The sequence below is a fragment of the Struthio camelus genome, chromosome 3 (assembly GCF_040807025.1).
Source record: "Struthio camelus isolate bStrCam1 chromosome 3, bStrCam1.hap1, whole genome shotgun sequence".
NCBI lineage: Eukaryota > Metazoa > Chordata > Aves > Struthioniformes > Struthionidae > Struthio > Struthio camelus.
In genome coordinates, this window is record NC_090944.1 from 6,484,071 (window position 1) to 6,510,794 (window position 26,724).

Below are 26,724 nucleotides of genomic sequence, written 5' to 3' on the forward strand. Positions count from 1 at the left end.
CCAGCTCCCCCGACACAAGGCCCAGATCTCCTCAGCACCCCCAAAACAAGGCCCTGATCCCCTCTGCACTCCCAAAACAAGGCCCAGCACCCCTAAAACAAGACCTAGCTTTCCTCAGCAGCCCCACGACAAGCCCAGCTCTCCCCAATACAAGGCTCCTCAGCATCCCCACGACAAGCCCAGCTCTCCCCAATACAAGGCCCAGATCCCCTCCGCACTCGCACAACGCGCCCAGCACCCCCAACACAAGGCCCAGATCCCCTCAGATCCCCTCAGCACAAGGCTCTGATCCCCTCTGCACTCCCAAAACACATCCAGCACCTCGAAAACAAGCCCCATATCGCCTCAGTACCCCCAATACAAGGCCCAGATCTCCTCAGCACCCCCAAAACAAGGCCCAGCAACTCCAACACAACGCCCAGCTCCCCTCCGCACCCCCACAACAAGGCCAGCACCCGCAACACAAACCCAGCACCTCGAAAACAATCCCCACATCCCCTCAGCACCCCCTACACAAGGCCCAGATCCCCCAGGCACTCCCACACGCCCAACACAACAAAAACACGGCCTAAATCACCTCAGCATCCCCACCACAAGCCCAGCACTCCAAAAACAACGCCCAGCACCCCCAACACAACGCCCCGATCCCCTCAGTAACCTCAAAACAAGGCCCACATCCCCTCAGCAAACCCATTACAAGACCAGCTCCCCCGACACAAGGCCCAGATCCCAACAGCAGCCCGACCACAAGCCCAGCACCCGTAACACAACACCCAGATCCCCTCTGCACACCCACCACAAGCCCAGCACTCCCACAACAAGCCCCGCAACCCCAGTGCAAGACCTAGCTCTCCTCAGCACCCCCACCACAAGCCCAGCTCTCCCCAACACAACGCCCAGATCCCCTCAGCACTCCCACAAGCTCAACACAACAAACACACAGCCCAGATCCCCTCAGCACCCCCAACACATGGGCCAGCACTCCCAAGACAAGGCCCAGACCCCTCAGTACCCCTATGACAAGCCCAACACCTCCAACACCATGCCCAGATCCCCTCAGCACCCCCACAACAAGCCCCAGATCTCCTCAGTACCCCCACCACAAGCCCAGCATCTCCAATAGAAGCCCCAGATCCCAAGCGCACTCGCACAGAACACCCAGCACCCCCACCACAAGGCCCCAGATCCCCTCAGCACTCCCACAAGCCCAAAACAACACACAGCCCAGATCCCCTCAGCACCCCCAAAACAAGGCCCAGCACTCCCAAGACAAGGCCTAGCTCCCCTCAGCACCCCCATGACAAGCCCAACACCTCCAAAACAAGCCCCAGATCCCCTCAGCACTCCCACAAGCCCAACACAACAAACACACAGCCCAAATCCACTCAGCACCCCCAACACAAGGCCCTGATCCCCTCTGCACTCCCAAAACAAGGCCCAGCACCCCGAAAACAAGACCTAGCTTTCATCAGAGCCCCCACGCTAAGCCCAGCTCTCCCAAATACAAGGCCCAGATCCCCTCAGCACCCCCAAAACAAGGCCCAGCACTTCCAACACAATGCCCAGATCCCCCTCTGCTCCCCCGACACAAGGCCCAGATCCCATCAGCAGCCCCACAACAAAGACCAGCACCTCGAAAACAAAGCCCAGATCCCCTCTGCACCCCCACCACAAGCCCAGCACTCCCACAAGCCCAGCACCCCCAGTGCAAGACCTAGCTCTCCTCAGCACCCCCACCACAAGCCCAGCACCCCCAACACAACGCCCTGATCCCCTCAGCACCCCCACCACAAGGCCCTGATCCCCTCTGCACTCCCAAAGCACATCCAGCACCTCAAAAACAAGCCCCTGATCCCCTCAGTACCCACAATACAAGGCCCCGATCTCCTGAGCACCCCCACCACAACGCCCAGATCCCCTCAGCACCCCCACAACAAGCCCCAGATCTCCTCAGTACCCCCACCACAAGCCCAGCATCTCCAATAGAAGCCCCAGATCCCAAGCGCACTCGCACAGAACACCCAGCACCCCCAACACAAGGCCCCAGATCCCCTCAGCACACCCACCACAAGCCGAGCACATCCAAAACAATGTCCAGATACCCTCAGTACCCCAACAACAAGCCAAGCACCCCCAACACAACGCCCAGATCCCGTTCAGTACCCTCATGACAAGCCTAGCACCCCCAACACAATACCCAGATCCTCCAAACCAAGACCCAGCACCTCCAACACAACGCCCAGTTCCCCTCTGCATCCCCAAAACAAGGCCCAGCAACTCCAACACAAGCCCAGCACCTCGAAAACAAAGCCCAGATCCCCTCTGCACCCCCACAACAAGGCCCAGCACCCCCAACACAACACCCAGATCCCGTTCAGTACCCTCATGACAAGCCTAGCTCCCCCAACACAACACCCAGATCCCCCAAAACAAGGCCCAGCATGTCCAACACAACGCCCAGCTCCCCTCTGCACCCCCACGACAAGACCAGCACTCCCAACACAAGGCCCAGCTCCCCCGACACAAGGCCCAGATCTCCTCAGCACCCCCAAAACAAGGCCCTGATCCCCTCTGCACTCCCAAAACAAGGCCCAGCACCCCTAAAACAAGACCTAGCTTTCCTCAGCGCCCCCACGACAAGCCCATCTCTCCCCAATACAAGGCCCAGATCCCCTCAGCACCCTCCATGACAAGCCCAGCACTCCCAACACAATGCCCCGATCCCCTCAGCACCCCAAACACATGGCCCAGCACTCCCAAGACAAGGCCCAGACCCCTCAGTACCCCTATGACAAGCCCAACACCTCCAACAGAACGCCCAGATCCCCTCAGCAACCCCACAACAAGCCCCAGATCCCCTCCGCACTCCCAGAAGCTCAACACAACAAACACACAGCCCAAATCCACTCAGCACGCCGAACAGAACGCCCAGCACTCCCAAGACAAGGCCCAGACCCCTCAGTATCGCCATGACAAGCCCGACACCACCAAAACAAGCCCCAGATCCCCTCAGCACCCCCACCACAAGCCCAGCATCTCCAATAGAAGCCCCAGATCCCCACCGCACTCGCACAGAACGCCCAGCACCCCCACCACAAGGCCCCAGATCCCCTCAGCACTCCCACAAGCCCAAAACAACACACAGCCCAGATCCCCTCAGCACCCCCAAAACAAGGCCCAGCACTACCAAGACAAGGCCTAGCTCCCCTCAGCACCCCCATGACAAGCCCAACACCTCCAAAACAAGCCCCAGATCCCCTCAGCACTCCCACAAGCCCAACACAACAAACACACAGCCCAAATCCACTCAGCACCCCCAACACAAGGCCCTGATCCCCTCTGCACTCCCAAAACAAGGCCCAGCACCCCGAAAACGAGACCTAGCTTTCATCAGAGCCCCCACGCTAAGCCCAGCTCTCCCAAATACAAGGCCCAGATCCCCTCAGCACCCCCAAAACAAGGCCCAGATCCCCCTCTGCTCCCCTGACACAAGGCCCAGATCCCATCAGCAGCCCCACAACAATGACCAGCACCTCGAAAACAAAGCCCAGATCCCCTCTGCACCCCCACCACAAGCCCAGCACTCCCACAAGCCCAGCACCCCCAGTGCAAGACCTAGCTCTCCTCAGCACCCCCACCACAAGCCCAGCACTCCCACAAGCCCAGCACCCCCAGTGCAAGACCTAGCTCTCCTCAGCACCCCCACCACAAGCCCAGCACCCCCAACACAACGCCCAGATCCCGTTCAGTACCCTCATGACAAGCCTAGCTCCCCCAACACAACACCCAGATCCCCCAAAACAAGGCCCAGCATGTCCAACACAACGCCCAGCTCCCCTCTGCACCCCCACGACAAGACCAGCACTCCCAACACAAGGCCCAGCTCCCCCGACACAAGGCCCAGATCTCCTCAGCACCCCCAAAACAAGGCCCTGATCCCCTCTGCACTCCCAAAACAAGGCCCAGCACCCCTAAAACAAGACCTAGCTTTCCTCAGCAGCCCCACGACAAGCCCAGCTCTCCCCAATACAAGGCTCCTCAGCATCCCCACGACAAGCCCAGCTCTCCCCAATACAAGGCCCAGATCCCCTCCGCACTCGCACAACGCGCCCAGCACCCCCAACACAAGGCCCAGATCCCCTCAGATCCCCTCAGCACAAGGCTCTGATCCCCTCTGCACTCCCAAAACACATCCAGCACCTCGAAAACAAGCCCCATATCGCCTCAGTACCCCCAATACAAGGCCCAGATCTCCTCAGCACCCCCAAAACAAGGCCCAGCAACTCCAACACAACGCCCAGCTCCCCTCCGCACCCCCACAACAAGGCCAGCACCCGCAACACAAACCCAGCACCTCGAAAACAATCCCCACATCCCCTCAGCACCCCCTACACAAGGCCCAGATCCCCCAGGCACTCCCACACGCCCAACACAACAAAAACACGGCCTAAATCACCTCAGCATCCCCACCACAAGCCCAGCACTCCAAAAACAACGCCCAGCACCCCCAACACAACGCCCCGATCCCCTCAGTAACCTCAAAACAAGGCCCACATCCCCTCAGCAAACCCATTACAAGACCAGCTCCCCCGACACAAGGCCCAGATCCCAACAGCAGCCCGACCACAAGCCCAGCACCCGTAACACAACACCCAGATCCCCTCTGCACACCCACCACAAGCCCAGCACTCCCACAACAAGCCCCGCAACCCCAGTGCAAGACCTAGCTCTCCTCAGCACCCCCACCACAAGCCCAGCTCTCCCCAACACAACGCCCAGATCCCCTCAGCACTCCCACAAGCTCAACACAACAAACACACAGCCCAGATCCCCTCAGCACCCCCAACACATGGGCCAGCACTCCCAAGACAAGGCCCAGACCCCTCAGTACCCCTATGACAAGCCCAACACCTCCAACACCATGCCCAGATCCCCTCAGCACCCCCACAACAAGCCCCAGATCTCCTCAGTACCCCCACCACAAGCCCAGCATCTCCAATAGAAGCCCCAGATCCCAAGCGCACTCGCACAGAACACCCAGCACCCCCACCACAAGGCCCCAGATCCCCTCAGCACTCCCACAAGCCCAAAACAACACACAGCCCAGATCCCCTCAGCACCCCCAAAACAAGGCCCAGCACTCCCAAGACAAGGCCTAGCTCCCCTCAGCACCCCCATGACAAGCCCAACACCTCCAAAACAAGCCCCAGATCCCCTCAGCACTCCCACAAGCCCAACACAACAAACACACAGCCCAAATCCCCTCAGCACCCCCAACACAAGGCCCTGATCCCCTCTGCACTCCCAAAACAAGGCCCAGCACCCCGAAAACAAGACCTAGCTTTCATCAGAGCCCCCACGCTAAGCCCAGCTCTCCCAAATACAAGGCCCAGATCCCCTCAGCACCCCCAAAACAAGGCCCAGCACTTCCAACACAATGCCCAGATCCCCCTCTGCTCCCCCGACACAAGGCCCAGATCCCATCAGCAGCCCCACAACAAAGACCAGCACCTCGAAAACAAAGCCCAGATCCCCTCTGCACCCCCACCACAAGCCCAGCACTCCCACAAGCCCAGCACCCCCAGTGCAAGACCTAGCTCTCCTCAGCACCCCCACCACAAGCCCAGCACCCCCAACACAACGCCCTGATCCCCTCAGCACCCCCACCACAAGGCCCTGATCCCCTCTGCACTCCCAAAGCACATCCAGCACCTCAAAAACAAGCCCCTGATCCCCTCAGTACCCACAATACAAGGCCCCGATCTCCTGAGCACCCCCACCACAACGCCCAGATCCCCTCAGCACCCCCACAACAAGCCCCAGATCTCCTCAGTACCCCCACCACAAGCCCAGCATCTCCAATAGAAGCCCCAGATCCCAAGCGCACTCGCACAGAACACCCAGCACCCCCAACACAAGGCCCCAGATCCCCTCAGCACACCCACCACAAGCCGAGCACATCCAAAACAATGTCCAGATACCCTCAGTACCCCAACAACAAGCCAAGCACCCCCAACACAACGCCCAGATCCCGTTCAGTACCCTCATGACAAGCCTAGCACCCCCAACACAATACCCAGATCCTCCAAAACAAGACCCAGCACCTCCAACACAACGCCCAGTTCCCCTCTGCATCCCCAAAACAAGGCCCAGCAACTCCAACACAAGCCCAGCACCTCGAAAACAAAGCCCAGATCCCCTCTGCACCCCCACAACAAGGCCCAGCACCCCCAACACAACACCCAGATCCCGTTCAGTACCCTCATGACAAGCCTAGCTCCCCCAACACAACACCCAGATCCCCCAAAACAAGGCCCAGCATGTCCAACACAACGCCCAGCTCCCCTCTGCACCCCCACGACAAGACCAGCACTCCCAACACAAGGCCCAGCTCCCCCGACACAAGGCCCAGATCTCCTCAGCACCCCCAAAACAAGGCCCTGATCCCCTCTGCACTCCCAAAACAAGGCCCAGCACCCCTAAAACAAGACCTAGCTTTCCTCAGCAGCCCCACGACAAGCCCAGCTCTCCCCAATACAAGGCTCCTCAGCATCCCCACGACAAGCCCAGCTCTCCCCAATACAAGGCCCAGATCCCCTCCGCACTCGCACAACGCGCCCAGCACCCCCAACACAAGGCCCAGATCCCCTCAGATCCCCTCAGCACAAGGCTCTGATCCCCTCTGCACTCCCAAAACACATCCAGCACCTCGAAAACAAGCCCCATATCGCCTCAGTACCCCCAATACAAGGCCCAGATCTCCTCAGCACCCCCAAAACAAGGCCCAGCAACTCCAACACAACGCCCAGCTCCCCTCCGCACCCCCACAACAAGGCCAGCACCCGCAACACAAACCCAGCACCTCGAAAACAATCCCCACATCCCCTCAGCACCCCCTACACAAGGCCCAGATCCCCCAGGCACTCCCACACGCCCAACACAACAAAAACACGGCCTAAATCACCTCAGCATCCCCACCACAAGCCCAGCACTCCAAAAACAACGCCCAGCACCCCCAACACAACGCCCCGATCCCCTCAGTAACCTCAAAACAAGGCCCACATCCCCTCAGCAAACCCATTACAAGACCAGCTCCCCCGACACAAGGCCCACATCCCAACAGCAGCCCGACCACAAGCCCAGCACCCGTAACACAACACCCAGATCCCCTCTGCACACCCACCACAAGCCCAGCACTCCCACAACAAGCCCAGCAACCCCAGTGCAAGACCTAGCTCTCCTCAGCACCCCCACCACAAGCCCAGCTCTCCCCAACACAACGCCCAGATCCCCTCAGCACTCCCACAAGCTCAACACAACAAACACACAGCCCAGATCCCCTCAGCACCCCCAACACATGGGCCAGCACTCCCAAGACAAGGCCCAGACCCCTCAGTACCCCTATGACAAGCCCAACACCTCCAACACCATGCCCAGATCCCCTCAGCACCCCCACAACAAGCCCCAGATCTCCTCAGTACCCCCACCACAAGCCCAGCATCTCCAATAGAAGCCCCAGATCCCAAGCGCACTCGCACAGAACACCCAGCACCCCCACCACAAGGCCCCAGATCCCCTCAGCACTCCCACAAGCCCAAAACAACACACAGCCCAGATCCCCTCAGCACCCCCAAAACAAGGCCCAGCACTCCCAAGACAAGGCCTAGCTCCCCTCAGCACCCCCATGACAAGCCCAACACCTCCAAAACAAGCCCCAGATCCCCTCAGCACTCCCACAAGCCCAACACAACAAACACACAGCCCAAATCCACTCAGCACCCCCAACACAAGGCCCGGATCCCCTCTGCACTCCCAAAACAAGGCCCAGCACCCCGAAAACAAGACCTAGCTTTCATCAGAGCCCCCACGCTAAGCCCAGCTCTCCCAAATACAAGGCCCAGATCCCCTCAGCACCCCCAAAACAAGGCCCAGCACTTCCAACACAATGCCCAGATCCCCCTCTGCTCCCCCGACACAAGGCCCAGATCCCATCAGCAGCCCCACAACAAAGACCAGCACCTCGAAAACAAAGCCCAGATCCCCTCTGCACCCCCACCACAAGCCCAGCACTCCCACAAGCCCAGCACCCCCAGTGCAAGACCTAGCTCTCCTCAGCACCCCCACCACAAGCCCAGCACCCCCAACACAACGCCCTGATCCCCTCAGCACCCCCACCACAAGGCCCTGATCCCCTCTGCACTCCCAAAGCACATCCAGCACCTCAAAAACAAGCCCCTGATCCCCTCAGTACCCACAATACAAGGCCCCGATCTCCTGAGCACCCCCACCACAACGCCCAGATCCCCTCAGCACCCCCACAACAAGCCCCAGATCTCCTCAGTACCCCCACCACAAGCCCAGCATCTCCAATAGAAGCCCCAGATCCCAAGCGCACTCGCACAGAACACCCAGCACCCCCAACACAAGGCCCCAGATCCCCTCAGCACACCCACCACAAGCCGAGCACATCCAAAACAATGTCCAGATACCCTCAGTACCCCAACAACAAGCCAAGCACCCCCAACACAACGCCCAGATCCCGTTCAGTACCCTCATGACAAGCCTAGCACCCCCAACACAATACCCAGATCCTCCAAAACAAGACCCAGCACCTCCAACACAACGCCCAGTTCCCCTCTGCATCCCCAAAACAAGGCCCAGCAACTCCAACACAAGCCCAGCACCTCGAAAACAAAGCCCAGATCCCCTCTGCACCCCCACAACAAGGCCCAGCACCCCCAACACAACACCCAGATCCCGTTCAGTACCCTCATGACAAGCCTAGCTCCCCCAACACAACACCCAGATCCCCCAAAACAAGGCCCAGCATGTCCAACACAACGCCCAGCTCCCCTCTGCACCCCCACGACAAGACCAGCACTCCCAACACAAGGCCCAGCTCCCCCGACACAAGGCCCAGATCTCCTCAGCACCCCCAAAACAAGGCCCTGATCCCCTCTGCACTCCCAAAACAAGGCCCAGCACCCCTAAAACAAGACCTAGCTTTCCTCAGCGCCCCCACGACAAGCCCAGCTCTCCCCAATACAATGCCCCGATCCCCTCAGCACCCCAAACACATGGCCCAGCACTCCCAAGACAAGGCCCAGACCCCTCAGTACCCCTATGACAAGCCCAACACCTCCAACAGAACGCCCAGATCCCCTCAGCAACCCCACAACAAGCCCCAGATCCCCTCCGCACTCCCAGAAGCTCAACACAACAAACACACAGCCCAAATCCACTCAGCACGCCGAACAGAACGCCCAGCACTCCCAAGACAAGGCCCAGACCCCTCAGTATCGCCATGACAAGCCCGACACCACCAAAACAAGCCCCAGATCCCCTCAGCACCCCCACCACAAGCCCAGCATCTCCAATAGAAGCCCCAGATCCCCACCGCACTCGCACAGAACGCCCAGCACCCCCACCACAAGGCCCCAGATCCCCTCAGCACTCCCACAAGCCCAAAACAACACACAGCCCAGATCCCCTCAGCACCCCCAAAACAAGGCCCAGCACTCCCAAGACAAGGCCTAGCTCCCCTCAGCACCCCCATGACAAGCCCAACACCTCCAAAACAAGCCCCAGATCCCCTCAGCACTCCCACAAGCCCAACACAACAAACACACAGCCCAAATCCACTCAGCACCCCCAACACAAGGCCCGGATCCCCTCTGCACTCCCAAAACAAGGCCCAGCACCCCGAAAACGAGACCTAGCTTTCATCAGAGCCCCCACGCTAAGCCCAGCTCTCCCAAATACAAGGCCCAGATCCCCTCAGCACCCCCAAAACAAGGCCCAGATCCCCCTCTGCTCCCCTGACACAAGGCCCAGATCCCATCAGCAGCCCCACAACAATGACCAGCACCTCGAAAACAAAGCCCAGATCCCCTCTGCACCCCCACAACAAGCCCAGCACTCCCACAAGCCCAGCACCCCCAGTGCAAGACCTAGCTCTCCTCAGCACCCCCACCACAAGCCCAGCACCCCCAACACAACGCCCAGATCCCGTTCAGTACCCTCATGACAAGCCTAGCTCCCCCAACACAACACCCAGATCCCCCAAAACAAGGCCCAGCATGTCCAACACAACGCCCAGCTCCCCTCTGCACCCCCACGACAAGACCAGCACTCCCAACACAAGGCCCAGCTCCCCCGACACAAGGCCCAGATCTCCTCAGCACCCCCAAAACAAGGCCCTGATCCCCTCTGCACTCCCAAAACAAGGCCCAGCACCCCTAAAACAAGACCTAGCTTTCCTCAGCAGCCCCACGACAAGCCCAGCTCTCCCCAATACAAGGCTCCTCAGCATCCCCACGACAAGCCCAGCTCTCCCCAATACAAGGCCCAGATCCCCTCCGCACTCGCACAACGCGCCCAGCACCCCCAACACAAGGCCCAGATCCCCTCAGATCCCCTCAGCACAAGGCTCTGATCCCCTCTGCACTCCCAAAACACATCCAGCACCTCGAAAACAAGCCCCATATCGCCTCAGTACCCCCAATACAAGGCCCAGATCTCCTCAGCACCCCCAAAACAAGGCCCAGCAACTCCAACACAACGCCCAGCTCCCCTCCGCACCCCCACAACAAGGCCAGCACCCGCAACACAAACCCAGCACCTCGAAAACAATCCCCACATCCCCTCAGCACCCCCTACACAAGGCCCAGATCCCCCAGGCACTCCCACACGCCCAACACAACAAAAACACGGCCTAAATCACCTCAGCATCCCCACCACAAGCCCAGCACTCCAAAAACAACGCCCAGCACCCCCAACACAACGCCCCGATCCCCTCAGTAACCTCAAAACAAGGCCCACATCCCCTCAGCAAACCCATTACAAGACCAGCTCCCCCGACACAAGGCCCACATCCCAACAGCAGCCCGACCACAAGCCCAGCACCCGTAACACAACACCCAGATCCCCTCTGCACACCCACCACAAGCCCAGCACTCCCACAACAAGCCCAGCAACCCCAGTGCAAGACCTAGCTCTCCTCAGCACCCCCACCACAAGCCCAGCTCTCCCCAACACAACGCCCAGATCCCCTCAGCACTCCCACAAGCTCAACACAACAAACACACAGCCCAGATCCCCTCAGCACCCCCAACACATGGGCCAGCACTCCCAAGACAAGGCCCAGACCCCTCAGTACCCCTATGACAAGCCCAACACCTCCAACACCATGCCCAGATCCCCTCAGCACCCCCACAACAAGCCCCAGATCTCCTCAGTACCCCCACCACAAGCCCAGCATCTCCAATAGAAGCCCCAGATCCCAAGCGCACTCGCACAGAACACCCAGCACCCCCACCACAAGGCCCCAGATCCCCTCAGCACTCCCACAAGCCCAAAACAACACACAGCCCAGATCCCCTCAGCACCCCCAAAACAAGGCCCAGCACTCCCAAGACAAGGCCTAGCTCCCCTCAGCACCCCCATGACAAGCCCAACACCTCCAAAACAAGCCCCAGATCCCCTCAGCACTCCCACAAGCCCAACACAACAAACACACAGCCCAAATCCACTCAGCACCCCCAACACAAGGCCCTGATCCCCTCTGCACTCCCAAAACAAGGCCCAGCACCCCGAAAACAAGACCTAGCTTTCATCAGAGCCCCCACGCTAAGCCCAGCTCTCCCAAATACAAGGCCCAGATCCCCTCAGCACCCCCAAAACAAGGCCCAGCACTTCCAACACAATGCCCAGATCCCCCTCTGCTCCCCCGACACAAGGCCCAGATCCCATCAGCAGCCCCACAACAAAGACCAGCACCTCGAAAACAAAGCCCAGATCCCCTCTGCACCCCCACCACAAGCCCAGCACTCCCACAAGCCCAGCACCCCCAGTGCAAGACCTAGCTCTCCTCAGCACCCCCACCACAAGCCCAGCACCCCCAACACAACGCCCTGATCCCCTCAGCACCCCCACCACAAGGCCCTGATCCCCTCTGCACTCCCAAAGCACATCCAGCACCTCAAAAACAAGCCCCTGATCCCCTCAGTACCCACAATACAAGGCCCCGATCTCCTGAGCACCCCCACCACAACGCCCAGATCCCCTCAGCAGCCCGACCACAAGCCCAGCACCCCCAACACAATACCCAGATTTCCTCTGCACCATGGAAAAAAGGCCCAGCACCTCGAAAACAAAGCCCAGATCCCCTCTGCACCCCCACAACAAGCCCAGCACCCCCAACACAACACCCAGATCCCGTTCAGTACCCTCATGACAAGCCTAGCTCCCCCAACACAACACCCAGATCCCCCAAAACAAGGCCCAGCATGTCCAACACAATGCCCAGCTCCCCTCTGCACCCCCACGACAAGACCAGCACTCCCAACACAAGGCCCAGCTCCCCCGACACAAGGCCCAGATCTCCTCAGCACCTCCAAAACAATGCCCAGATCCCCTCAGCACCCCCACCACAAGCCGTGCACCCCCAACACAACGCCCAGATCCGCTCCGCACCCCCACAACAAGCCCCAGATCCCCTCAGCACCCCCAACACATGGCCCAGCACTCCCAAGACAAGGCCCAGACCCCTCAGTATCCCAGTATGACGCGCCCAACACCTCCAACAGAACGCCCAGATCCCCTCAGCACCCCCACAACAAGCCCCAGATCCCCTCCGCACTCCCACAAGCTCAACAAAACAAACACACAACCCAAATCCACTCAGCACCCCAGGACGAGGCCCAGACACCTCAGTATCCCTATGACAAGCCCGACACCCCCAACACAAGGCCCAGATCCCCTCAGCACTCCCACAAGCCCAAAACAACAAACACACAGCCCACCCAGATCCCCTCAGCACCCCCACCACAAGCCCAGCACCTCCAAAACAACGCCCAGATCCCCTCAGCAATCCCACCACAAGCCCAGCACCCGTAACACAATGCCCAGTTCCAATCAGCAGCCCCACAACAAGTCCAGCACCCCCAACACTACGCCCAGATCCCCTCAGCACCCCCACAACAAGCCCAGCACCCACAACAGAACGCCCAGATCCCTTCAGCACCCCCATAAGCCGAGCACCCACAACACAAGCCCAAGATCCCCTCCGCACCCCATAAGCCCAGCCCCCCAATACAAGGGCCAGATCCCCTCTGCACCCGCACTACAAGCCCCGCACCACCTACACAATGCCCAGATCCCCTCAGCACCCCCACGACAAGCCCAGCACCTCCAAAACAATGTCCAGATCCCCTCCGCACCCTAGCAAGCCCAGCAAACCCAAAACAAGACCCTGATCCCTTTCAGTACCCTGAGAAACCCAGAAACCCCAACACAAGGGCCAGACCCCTCAGCACCCCCATAAGCCCAGCACCCCCAACACAACGCCCAGATCCCCTCAGCACCCACAATACTAGGACCAGGTCCCCTCAGCACCTGCAAAACAAGGTCTAGATCCCCTCAGCACTCCCAGAACAAGCCCAGAACGCTCAACACAAGGCCCACATCCCCTCAGCACCCCCATGACAAGATCAGCACTCCCAAAAAGAGATCCAGATCCCCTCAGCAACCCCTCACGTCAAGCCCAGTGCCCCCAACACAATGCCCAAATTGCCTCAGCCACCCCAAAACATGGCCCAGCACCCCCAACACAAGGCCCACATCCCCTCAAGATCCGCACAAGAAAGGTCGAGATCCCCTCAGCACCCCCACAACAATCCCAGCACTCCCAATACAAGGCTCAGCACCTCCAAAACAAGGCTCAGCTCCACTGAGCAGCCCGAAAACAAGCCTAGCACCCCAAACACAACGCCCAGATCCCCTCAGCTGACCCACAACAAGCCCAGCACCCCCAACACAAGGCCCACATCCCCTCAGTACTCTCAACACAACGCCCAGATCCCCTCAGCACCCCCACAACAACCCCACCACTCCCAACACAAGCCTCAGTGACCCTCAGCACCCCCGCAACAAGCCCAGAACCCCCAACACAACGCCGAGATCCTCTCAGCACTCCCACCACAAGCCCAGCACCCCCAACACAAGGCCCAGATCCCCCAAAACAAGCCCAGCAGCCCCATAAGAAAGGTCCAGATCCCCTCTGCACCCCCACGACAAGCCTAGCACTCGCAACAAAAGGCTCAGCACCTCCTGCACAATGCCCAGATCCCCTAAGCACCACCATGACAACCCCAGCACCCCCAACACAAGGCTCAGCTCCACTGAGCAGCCCGAAAACAAACCTAGCACCCCCAACACAACAAGCAGATCCCCTCAGCACTCCCAACACAAAGTTCAGTGACCCTCAGCACCCCCACAACAAGCCCAGCACCCCCAACACAAGGCCCAGGTCCCCTGAGCAAACCTATGACAAGACCAGCTCCCCCAAAGGGCACGGAGGAGCTGCCCTCCCTCACTCTCTGTGTGGCTCTTGTTGCCGCAGCCTCCTTGCTTCCCCCCGGCAGACAGGGAGCTTTGGGCAGAGAGGCGGGAGGCAGGGTTAAGGGGAGGCCTTGGCTGCAGAGGTCTGCCCCTGCGGCAGGTGCTGGAATGGGGAGGGCACTAGTGTGTGCCTGTGGCCTGTGCAGATGCCCCAGGAGCAGGGGGAGGTACAGGCCGGGGCAGAGCAGGATGCAGCCCAGAGGCAGAGAGGTGGGCATGGCCAGCTCTGTTTTGGTGAAAACGCACCTGTTCTTGTCATGGTGCAGTGATGAGCTGCAGAGCACAGCAAACAGAGGCAGCAAACAGACGCAGCAGTTTGCGCAGCAGTGTCTGGGCTCTGCCTGGGCCTTTTGTGGGCCTTGTTGGAAGTTGGGGAGGCTTTCTGGGGACCCCCGAGGAACTAGACAGTGCTTGCTGCTAGCAGGAAGGGAGAGCTAGGCAAGGACTACTGCAGGGGGCCTTGACTTAACTTCTCCTGGGAAGTCCTAGCTAGGTGGGGCTGCTGCTAACGAGCAATTTGGGCTGGCCTGGTCAGAGGGAGTTGGGGCTTTTGTTTCAGGTGGCTCCTGATTGGGTGGGTCAAGCACCCTTGTGAGTCACTGCTGGGCAGAGGCCTATATAAGAGCCAGGCCTAGAGCCCAGCTCCCAGAGTGGGGCCGGCAGAGGCAGCAGTTTGGGCAGCAGGCAAAGAAGGTGCCTCTCCCTTTTCTGCAGTGGTGTGTCCTTCCCTGGGGCATGGTCATGACATGCTGCAGAGCACATTCCCCAGTGGCTGTTGGAGGTGCTGCCTCAGCTGTGTGTGAGGCTTCAACCCAGACAGACCCTCAGACAGCAGATGCAGCTCTGCAGATGTCAGGCTGCAGGGAGTGCCTGGGGCCTTTCTGTGAGGCCTGGGCTGACAGTCAGCTCTCCTGTGCAAGGTGTGCTGTGGTTGACCCTTTGTATTGCCAGATAAAGGAGCTGGGGGAGGAAGTGAGCAGGAAGTTAGCAGTCCCTCTTCTAACCTCAACCATTCTGTGATTCTGTGAAACCTCCTGTTGTCCCCTGTGTCACAGAGAACGCCACTAAAAGTACAGGATACAATGAGTTCTTTCAGAAGAAAGAACGTCTTCTTCCGGAGCTGGGAAAGGAGTTTTTTCAGCCATGAAGCTTGGCAAGACGCGTCCACCAAAGGATGATCATTGGAAGCAAGGTAGGTGCTGGGAGGAGGTTGTTCCCTGATCCAGTACTGCTATTCCAGGAAAGCCCCTGGTCCCATCCACTTACGGATGAGACCCCCCCCCCCCCCCCGGCTGCGCCCCGTAAGTGGCACACATCAACGCTGTTGGTAACTCAGGGATTAGACAGGGAGCATTTGGTGGACAGGGTGAAGGCTGGAGAGAGGGTCTGCATGGGGGAACTGGCAAGCAGGGATAGATGGAGAGAGCCTTACACTGAAGGCTTTGCCAGATCTCACCCGCTTTGTGAGATCATGGTGAAACCTGGAAGTCAGGTGGGCAGTTTCTGGCTTATTTTAAGGATTACTTGCAAGTGTAAGAGCAAAAAGCGTGATTTAGCCCTTTCACTGCTTCTCTGTGATGCATGGAGACCTGCATGAATAGCGTTGCAGCAGCACAGTGAGAGGTAGGGCTCTGTTGCCTCAAGGTTGTCTGTTCCAAGGTCTCGATACCTGCTACAGTGCTGAAATGGGACACCTTTCTGGAAAGGCAGAAGGTGGTTAGCGATCGGAAATTTGTTGTTGTTTCCATTCGGCTCAAATTATGATGTTTCAGTGACAAAGAAATTGGGGAATGCCTTTTTGTGGAGGAAGACCAAATGTTGCTTTAGATATTCTTCATGGGCAAATCTTTGTTGTTGTTCAGCCAGCTTTTAAGAGAAGAAAGGAGGGATTTGGCCTGAGACACTATAGAGGTAGAGGCCTTGGCAGACTGTAGAGGCATAATACTGAAACCTTGGTGATCTTCCTGCCCTCCCCAGTGAAAGGGTGTTCTTCTTGTGGTGGAGACTTCACCTAAGGTGATGAGGAAAGCCATCTGGGATGCAAAGGCATGAAAAGGCTGTACTTCCAGATTGTGGAGTACATTCACATGTAGATTTACCAGTGGTGGGGGAACAGTTGCAACAACTGTTCATGTGGTCATTGCCTCACAGCTGTGTGTATCCTTCCTCCCCCTTTGCCCTCCACAGGGCGTAGTCCTCCCAGCATCCCTCCTGAGTGGTGGTCTGCTTCTTTCTGCCATCCCAGGCAGATTGCCAGTTCTGCTCGGGTCAAACAAACCCACTGAATCACTGCAAGCAGAGCTGGGAAGGTGCTGGTCTGTCCCTCCACCCACACGTGGCAGGATGGAATCTGCTTAGGTCCCTCAGTGGAAATGAGGACACTCTTTTCACACACAACTTGCTGCAGTGCCTCTCTCCACCTAGGAAAGCTTTTCCTAACATCCAGCCTAGATCCCCCTCACTTCAGCTGAGGCCCAAGGTTATTTCTGTATTATCTCACAGAACCGGGCCAGACTATGGTGAAGCAACTGATCCAAGTCTTGGATTAGCCACGAGGTAGGAAACCTGTTTCCCAAAAGCGATGTCTGTGCTCTATGCGTGGTTTTGGTAGTATTTCCCCCTGTGCCAACGAAACAAACCAGTGACCCTAAAGCAGCTCCCCACCTCCCTTCATCCTCAGCAGTGCATCACCTTATGGCAGTTAGAGCTGCAGCACATGTTCACATGCTCTTTTACCTCGTGAAGTCTGCATTGCTCATTTGTCGGATTTCAGTTTTCCAAAGCTTATTGCCTTCATGAAACTGTGCTGGCACACAGCACAGGTGGAATAATGTGTCACGCTACGCAAACCTCTTTTAAAATCCATTTTAAACCAGGTTGTCTGTGACCTGACCAGGTGACCACTGTTCTTTGTATTTCCAGGAGAGGTTGATAGGATGTATTGGTTACCTTTCTCGGAGTCTTTAATTATCCACCGAGTGGAAACAACAAGAGACGTTCTTTTGTCTGTGTGCCTTTATGCAGAGGAACCTGCTGTTTTGGAAGCAGAAGACCTGGGCCGAAAAGCCATGAGACTAGGAGGTGGACTGGACCCAGACACAGTCTCCTTGGCTTCCGTCACGGCTGTAACCACCAGTGTCTCCAACAAGAGGTGAAGGCCAGATGTGAGCTTGTGCAAGCCAGGAGGTGATGGCAAACTCTCAGACGTGCCTGCTCCCCAGAGCCATGTGTCCCCTGAGCTGAGCTATGCTGGAAATCACGTTGCCCCATGCAACCGTTTTCAGAAACGCTTGAACAAAGAATGTTCAGTGGCATTTCACAGCCCCTGGAGTTTATATTCCTCTCATGCCAAGGGAGCTGGCACTGTGAGGAGTAACCCTGGGAAATGCTCTGTCACAGTCTGCAGTGAGTTCCTCTGTTGTTTGACGGAGGTCTTTTTTCCTGCCCTTTGGAAGGTCCAAGCCTGATATCAAAATGGAGCCGAGTGCTGGGAGGCCGATGGATTATCAGGTAGGTGACAACGCTGTGCCCCCAACTTCAGCTCGGGGGGTTCAGAGCCCAGGGAGAGACCATTTCACAGGGAGTGTTTAAGGGGAGGAAGAGGCAAGTTGAGAACTTTTCTTTCACGCTTTCTTGGACCACAACTATCAGCAGAGTAGTTACTTGAGGAGCTGAATCTCTTAGTTGAAGCCTTTGTCCCCGATGGCCTGTGGGACAGCTCTGGGACCAGGAGGAAGGACTGACAGTCACTTGAGCAGGCCTAGGCTTGCTGGAGTCCCACCGAGGCTGTGCCTCCTCCCCGTGCAGCAGGTTATGGACCTTGGCATGGCGTTGTTGGGAGCGAGTCCAGCGCGGGTTTCAATGTACTGCGCTCACAAAAGCAACTGACAATTTGTTTGTTAAGTCTGAAGGCTGGCTCACGTGTGAACGACTGTTTCAGGTACTGTTCCTGTGGGAGGATGACTTTCAAAAAGCTGGTATTTAAATGCTAGAGTGATAAGCTATATCTCAAGTAGTTAACTGGATTTGCTGTCCATTGTGACAAGCCCAGAAAGCCCAGCTTAATCAGGGTTTGAAGCAGGCAATCTCCAACACAGTTCTCTTAATTTCCAAAGGCTTTCAGTACCTGTTTTAGCGTTCCCAATTGACGAGGCCTGGCTGGCAGTACTCGTTGGATTTCCTCTGGTAGGTTGGTGCCTGGTTGCTGTTATCTTGTTCCTCTTCTCGTTTTCCCTGAGTCATGCTGATTCGGCAGCCGTTTACTTTTCTGTCCTTGCGTGTTAGTGCAGTAGCACGTTCCTAGGGATGTCTGGGAACAATGCAAATAATGATTTGTTGTTAAAGGTTTATTGTAGACCATATACGGCGTCCACTTCTAAATCCCATGAGAGACCAGTTGACATCAGAAGATGCAGTAGAGCAGTATGTGGAAGAGGTTTAATTATACGCATAAAAAGCCTAAAGCAAGTTGCGAGGACGACGAGGACTGAGTGTCCCTGGTTCGGGAATAGTATAATCGGAATGTAAGGAGAAGGAGGAAGGTGCAAGACGAATTATGTGCAAGACAGAGCAAGAGGTTCAGTTAATTGGCCAGTGCAAACAGGAGTATCACAAGGCTGCTCTTCATTGGGAATGGTGAGGGAACAGAGCGGTGACCTTAGCTGCTTACCTCCTCAGAAGGAGTCTGAGAGTATTCGCACCTACCTTGCTGCCCTTGAAATGAGGAAGGGATTTGAGCTGGGTTTGTTAAGCTGGTGCAGCTTTGGGTGAGGGGTAGGAGGTTGCATTTGCAGCTCAGCTCCTCTGCAGTAAGTCAGTTTGTGCAGCAATCAATGCCAGGCAGTCTTGTCCTCTTCTTTAGAGAGCTCAGCTGTCTTTTATCAGCTTCCTTTTATGAGCGGTTTACCCCTTGTATTTTTTAGCAGAAGCAAGTTAAGCCAGTTAGGGCATCAGTAGCAGAGTGTCTGCTCCTGCAGCTTAGCTAAATCTGTTCAGCTTTGTGCCTTACGTGCTCTTGGAGCAGAAGAGCCATCTGAACGGACAGGGCTGCTCTGATGCTCCTACCTCCCATGCCATGCCGCAGCTCTCTCAGGCTTGTAGGAGCAGCCCTGTCTCTTTTGTGTGATGAAGAGAGACTACCCAGCTGCCACCCCGGCACTGAAAGCACCTTGGAGAGGAGAGCCAGGTGGAGACACAGTTTAGGGCAGCCAAGGTGGAGGTCCATGAATCTCTCTCCCCAGGTCAGCATCACAGTCATTGAGGCACGGCAGCTGGTTGGGCTCAACATGGACCCCGTGGCCTGTGTGGAGGTTGGAGATGAAAAGAAATGCACGTCCATGAAGGACTCGACTAATTGCCCTTACTACAATGAGGTGAGCTGGATTTTTCCTGAGGTGCTGCTCCAGGCTCGTTGCTCCTCAAGGCCTAGACTGCAGTTTGACAGCAAATGACATTTATTTGACTTTGTTTTTTTTTCTTTTTCTTCTGTTACCTTTTGCTGGAGTAAGATGAAATCACAAACCATGCAGAAGGAGGGATGAAACCTTGGCCCTCTGGTATTTTACAAAATGGTGACAAAAAACCAAAGCAAAACAAAACCCCTCACTCGATCAGTCTCAAATTAAATGAGCCTGTGCCCACTTTCTCAGTTTTTCCAAGAAGTTAATGCTTTATTTTAGTTTCTCAGATCACTGATGCTGTCAGTTGTTGGGCTGACATGGGTCCCTCTCCAGCTGTGACGTGAACTGCAGGCTGTTCCTCTGCACAGACACGTCTCTGTTGGTGGGATATGGACCATGTTGTCCTTCAATTCAGAAGGAGCCCATGCCTGCTTCCCTGCTTTCACGCATGCTCCTTCTCTTTCAGTACTTCGTCTTTGATTTCCATGTTCCCCCAGATGTCATGTTCGATAAGATCATCAAGCTGTCCGTAAGTGAGCATGGTTGTGTTGTCCTTTTCAGTGGGCTTTGGTGGAAACCAACCCATTTTACTTACTTGTTGGGATGGATTTAAGACCCTTGATGCGAGACCTCTGGCAGGAGCGGAGGTGCTCAGTCCCTCTCTCTCAGCCCTCATGTCCTACGAGCCTCACCTCCTTTGCAGACCCCCCCAATCCCTCTGTCAGTGTCCTTATTGCTGCAGCCACACCCCTCCACTCGTGTTCCCTATCTTCTTCTGTGGCTGCTCTCTGGTATTTCCTAGCTAGGTAAAACTAAGCCTGTCTCAGGATGTCTCTTTAGGCTTGGGGAGAAGCAAGAGCTTCCTGAGGCTGCCAGTGGATTCCCTGAAGCATGAGAGTGGGTGCAGCTCTTGAGGAAATTCAGAAGTGTAAATAATGAGAGCAAAACAGACACTCCAGCTCTCCCCAGAGCCGCAAAGGAAGACTAGGAAGGAGATTCATAGATTCACAGATCAAAGCAGGCTGGCTAGGAGCATCCACATCTATCCCATGCATAGTCTGGCTGTGTAATTTCTCCCAGGAAGGGAATTAAAGCATAGATTTCAAGCATCTTTGAGACACTTCCTTGAGGAAAAGTCTCAGTGTTTGTTGCCATAGTGGCTGGAACACTGCATCTTGTTTCAGAGATGATTTTTTTTTTTACTTTTTTTTCTATTGAATATAAGTGTACACTTGCTTGCAAGACTGCTAAACAAGAGCTGCCAACCACACTGTGCTTCACAGAGTGATTATGTCTCCTGCCCAAACTAAGCAAGATGCATCAAATCCTTTAATGTTTGACACTGAACCGTTCTAGAAACAGCCCTACCCCTCCCAGCATGCCTGGGCATAGAAAAAGCTCTGACTTGTTTTTCTCCCTCACTTTTCAGGTGATCCACTCAAAAAATCTCTTGCGCAGTGGGACTTTGGTAGGCTCCTTCAAGATGGATGTTGGAACTGTTTACACCCAGCCTGGTATGTCACCACAATTTGCAAGTGGTCATATAGATGCCTACCTTCACCATCAAATAAATGTCTTTAGTATCCCAGGTGCAAGCATGTCATCTAGGCTCCTTCTGCAGTCCGAAAAGAGCCCTCAGCCTCTCCAGAAGATGGTATATCCCATTCTAGGATAAGGCATAATGCACGCAGGTAGAATTGTCCTCAGATGTGCCATTCTCTCTCCACTGACCTCCTAAGAAGCTTAGATTAGCTTGCTTAGGCAAGATGTTGACCTTTCCGAGAGCTGAAGGTCTAGCCCTGTGTGGCTGGCCTTTAGACCAAGACAGGAAGATGCCCAGTGTGCAAAGAAAGAGAGGTTAATTAGAGCTTCTGTGAGAATGTCATGTTGCTCACTGATGCTACAGCCTGCCTTGACTTAGCACAGAGGGGCCCAATGAGTGCTACTAAAATCCACTGTGCTATCGTGGGCTTTGTTTAGAGGACCTCTGTTTCAGGGAAGCCTGTTTTATAGAACCATAAAAGAAATGTGGAAGCTTTCAGCATCCTGCACTCGCTGTGCGCAGCGAAAGCAGGCATGGTTGGGATTAGTATAAAGGAGGTCCAGAAGGGTCCCTGGAGAGGTCATTCAGTCCATACCCTTGCTCTTGGGAAGGATCAGCCCTACTCCGTGACAGGCTCCCCACTGAGCTTCTGCCTGAAAAGTCACTGAATCAGTGAATCATCTTGAACGTGTCTGGCAGACTGATGAAGCAAACCCATCTGCAGGAGAGGAGACTAAGAAATGTCTGTTCTGTACAGAAGAGCATGGCTCCTTGGAGGGCCCAGGGCTTGCAGCATGCCAGCGTAAGGAACACCTGAAACTTCCCTTTAGAGAAGAGACATCCAAAATCACTGGGATTTTATCTTAGCTTATGCATCAGGCCTTTTTGTAGCACTCTGCCCCTCTGAAGAGTCCTGAGAGCTAAGTTTCCGTTTCAGGGGTGCTCAGCAAATGATGCTGGAAGGTACCTTAAGAGAGCGTCTCCTCTGATGCACTCCACAGAAGGATGAGATCTTTCTCGCCCATCTAAGAGGCACTAGGCCTTAAAAATGTCCAGTGATGGAAACTCCACACCTCTACAGGCAGTTTATCCCATTGCTTCTCTGTCTTCAACATGAGGCAGATTCTCCCAATGGATTTTCAGGGGGTTCTGTCTGGAATTCCTCACACCTGAAGATGTCTCTTAGGCATGCATGCAGGCTTCTGCAGTCAAGTGGACAGACATGCCCAGTGCTCACAGTAATTCCTGTAATTCTGATAAATGTCTGTCTTGTTCCATGGCTTTCAGAGCACCAGTTCTATCACAAATGGGCCATCCTTTCTGACCCTGAGGATCTCACTGCTGGACTTAAAGGTTATCTGAAGTGTGACGTTGCTGTGGTAGGGAAAGGGGACAACATCAAGACACCACACAAAGCCAATGAGACAGATGAGGATGATATTGAGGGGTAAGGATTCGTAGAGCCGATTTCCTGTATCCTTCCTTGGGAATGAGCTATGAGCTTTTTGTGTCACTTTATTTTGGATTATTCAGTAAGGACAGCACCCCTTCCCAATTAGGCTGACAGCCCCTCTAATAGGCATGCTTAACTTGTGCACTGCAATCAGAAGTGCCAACTAGATTGTTTCTTGGAAAGAGAAGAGTTGCTAGATTACTGATGCAAATCCTGGTCACATCACTACAGACCAGTCCTTTATATCAGTTCAGACCCTCTGCTGCTGGTTGTTCACTTCTGCATACCAGCACCAGCCTGATGTGAACCAACATAATGTCCGTGCTTTTTAGCTGTTGCTCCAGTTGGCCGTTGAATGGGAGCCACAGAAGTGAGGTTGAAGGGAAGATGGGAAATGATGGCTGAGGTCTCCCTACCCAGTGCAAGGACAGAGAGGAGCAGTTTGTGTAAGTGTTTGCCAGGTGACATGAGTGGGCAGAGCTCTTCAACTCCCCAGAGCATCTGAAAGGCCATGCAAGAAGAGTCAAGCGAGTTTAAAACGTAGTTGTAGCCCTGAGTGTTTCAAGTCAATTAAATATCTCCAAGTGCGATCACAGACTTGCAAGTCCATCTCTCAGCCTCTGCCCAAGTAGTCAGCAACTAAGCTTATCACGCTAGTATGAAAATGCTAGTACAGCCTTCTTGACTTGCTGGGCACCAAGGGGCTTAAAGCAGCATGTGAACTCTTTTGGACTATTGTTCCATGCTGTAGTCATGCTATTATCCCACTTTATCGCGGACAAAGTTCCTTTAGAATTGTTGTTCACAGCATCCTCTGTAGCTCTCGGGGAAGAGGGAAGAGGCAAGACCTGCCACGAGAAGCCATTTCACGGAGCTCAAGTTTCCTTCCAGTATAACCACCCCAGTTCTCCTTATACCCTGGCAGGGTATGAGGGCCTTTTCCAAAGGTAAAGGCCCTTCTAACATCCCATTCATCTGGGCTGCTGCAGATGTCTAAACTAGGTAGAGATTAGTCTTCCCCTCGGCTCCACTGCTGATAATGATTGTATCCCTTTAAAAAGATGCAGGTTGTCTCTGAGGCACCTCAATGTGTTGCCATAAGGTTTCCCTTATGAAACCGCCCTTCCCCGTCCTGAATCAGGAAGGTGGGCAGGAACAGGACTATGATAAAATATAGGGCTGCAGAAATGGCTACCTTTCCACCTCCTCACAGCCTGTGCTCCAAAAGTGAGGCAGCTTCTCCCTCTTCTGCAAGTCTCTCCTGACAAACCTGCCAGGCCCAGGAGCTGTTTTGAGTCCTGTTTTCTGATGTTGCAGGAACCTCCTCCTTCCAGATGGGGTCCCTCCGGAGCGGCAATGGGCTCGTTTCTACATAAAGATCTATCGAGCTGAGGGGCTGCCCCGTATGAACACCAGCCTCATGGCCAATGTGAAGAAGGCTCTCATTGGGGAGAACAAGGACTTGGTGGACCCCTATGTGCAGGTGTTCTTTGCAGGGCAGAAGGTGAGTGAGCTGCTTGCTATACCTTTGTGACATGATAACGTGAGCAGGGCTAGCCATTATGCAGGTTTGGGACTACGTGGCCAAGGATGATCTCAGCTGTCCTGGCATGTAGATGTTGAACTGTGTGACAAAGCTGCTTGTTTGTCATGTACCACGTTCCCTTCTCTTGCCCAGACTACGAGGGGGTTGCATCAGTCTGCAGTCTCCAGCAGTCTCTATTTGGGAGAAGAAAGTCCCGAGCAGAACACATGTTGCTATCATGGTCATTAGCAGGGGAGGAGTTGAGGTCTGAAAGAAGGTGGGTGGCTTGTGGGCTCAGACCCTTGTGAAACATGTGCTTTCTCCTCCCACTTGGCAGGGGAAGACATCTGTGCAGAAGAGCAGCTATGAGCCTCTCTGGAATGAGCAAATAGTCTTCACAGAAATGTTCCCCCCATTGTGCAAGAGGATAAAGATCCAGATCCGAGACTCTGACAAAGTCAACGATGTGGCCATTGGGACCCATTTCATTGATTTGCGGAAGATCTCTAATGAAGGAGACAAAGGTAAAGCTAATATGAGGGGAGGACTGAGACACCTTCTTCATGGTAGAGAGAGACTTCCCTTTGGCAGAGAGTTAGCAAAATAGCCCAGGCTCCTTCCCCAGCCCTGGAGACAGCTGCTCCTTGGTGGCCAGTAGGAGAGACCTTTATTCCCTGCAGTGGTTTTCTGAGATCACTGGGCACCCATTCCCTGAAAACCAAGTCCCATAACATGCCTCCAGTCAGAAACTTGAAAGAAAAGACACCCAAGAACAATTGGCCCTTCCTGAAAATTCATGGCCATGAATGGATGAATATCTGACAGGCTCTCATGTTCACAGACACACACATGCACGCATGCACAAACGCACACACACACACAAATGCACTAGCGCACACGTGGACAGGACCAATGTAAAACCAGAGAGGGCTCTATGAAGGTGGCTAATGAGGGTTTCTCCTCTCTGTTGCCTCATGCTGGGTGGCTTGCCCATCGGAATAGTTATGTGTGTCTTTGGCGTGGTGAGCTGCACAATCCCCCTCACTGCTGTCACCACAAAATCATCTCCATGTATTGTTGCATGTGTGTATTTTCCATGTGCGCGCACGCACACACGCATGCTCAATCCTGTACTACCCTACCCAGAGCAGGGAAGTGATGCCATTCCATGAGCCAGCTTGAGCCCTGAGACAAAGCCATGCCCTCCTTCTTGCACATCCCCTTCACTACGTGTGTGTCTGGTCTCCTGCAGGCTTCCTGCCCACCTTTGGCCCTGCCTGGGTGAACATGTATGGCTCCACTCGGAACTACACCCTAATGGATGAGCACCAGGATCTGAATGAGGGTCTGGGTGAAGGTGTCTCCTTCCGGGCCAGGCTTTTGATGAGCCTTGCTGTGGAGATCTTGGATACCAGCAACCCAGAGATCAACAGCTCCACTGAGGTGCAAGTTGAGCAGGCCCCATCAGTTGCCGATGTAAGTCTTCCCTGACCCTTCGGTTGCCAGTGACAAGTGCTGGGTGTTAGTGATAGTTTGCTCAGTCCTCTTGGTAATTATGCCAGGTCTCATAGACTGAGGATTTTATTTAGTGTTGCACTAAATGTGCTGGATCCCCCAGCACGACAACAAATCTTGCAAAGATTTTTTCAGGTTTTATGGTCATTCAAAAAGAACATGCAGTGAGCCTAGACACCGAGTTCAGCCAGACACCTATCTCTTAGAAGGCTTGAGCAGAGGGAGAGAAAACCCTCATAGTCTCCATGAAAACCTAGACAGTGGCACCTCCCCTTCATAGAGCCTGTGTAGGTGTTCAAGGTGCCGAATGTGGCCTTCTGGGACCCCCTGCCCTGTGGCTTGTTCTCCTAAGGGTTCATCCAGCTGACCTTAACCTTGAATCCTAATTGCCTGGGTTTTTCCTGCAGAACTGTACTGGGAAAATGGAGGAATTCTTCCTCTTTGGAGCCTTCCTGGAAGCTACCATGATCGACAGGAAGATTGGTGACAAACCCATCAACTTTGAGGTCACAATAGGTTGGTGGTTTTCTGAGGAGGTTGGTTTTGAAACATGCCCGGCAGAGACTGCAGGAGCCAAGGCCAAAAGCAGGCTGTTTACCCCCTCTTTCCATGCTAACATTTGACAGAGCATCCGAGGCTCTCAGTTTAGGAAGAAGGTGATGGCTACTTCATTGGCACAAGCCATGCGTGTCCCCAGATGAGCTCTTTGCTGCGTGATCTCCTGTCAGCAGTGGATCTGCTCCATCTCTCAGTTGAGAGCACCTGGCTTTGCGTTTCCAGAGGTTAACCACCAAAGGAAGGATGTATGTTTCTAGTGGCTTGGAAGGGGGCATGAGTAGAGGACAGATTTCTGTTGTTAGTTTGTAATCCCTGGTCAGGGTTTCAGAAA

The 26,724-nt window shown here is 55.1% G+C and overlaps 1 protein-coding gene across 1 annotated transcript in view; it reads left to right on the forward strand.

Annotated features, from left to right (window-relative positions):
- LOC104142785 (otoferlin-like) overlaps positions 1–26,724 on the forward strand; it is a 186,984-nt gene that overhangs the window by 125,641 nt on the left and 34,619 nt on the right. The window contains 11 exon segments of the mRNA XM_068936385.1: positions 15,497–15,592; positions 17,425–17,551; positions 17,856–17,910; positions 19,641–19,772; positions 20,266–20,328; positions 21,229–21,313; positions 22,630–22,789; positions 24,113–24,299; positions 24,658–24,844; positions 25,573–25,796; positions 26,243–26,351. Coding sequence (XP_068792486.1) covers positions 15,497–15,592; positions 17,425–17,551; positions 17,856–17,910; positions 19,641–19,772; positions 20,266–20,328; positions 21,229–21,313; positions 22,630–22,789; positions 24,113–24,299; positions 24,658–24,844; positions 25,573–25,796; positions 26,243–26,351 — 1,425 coding nt within the window.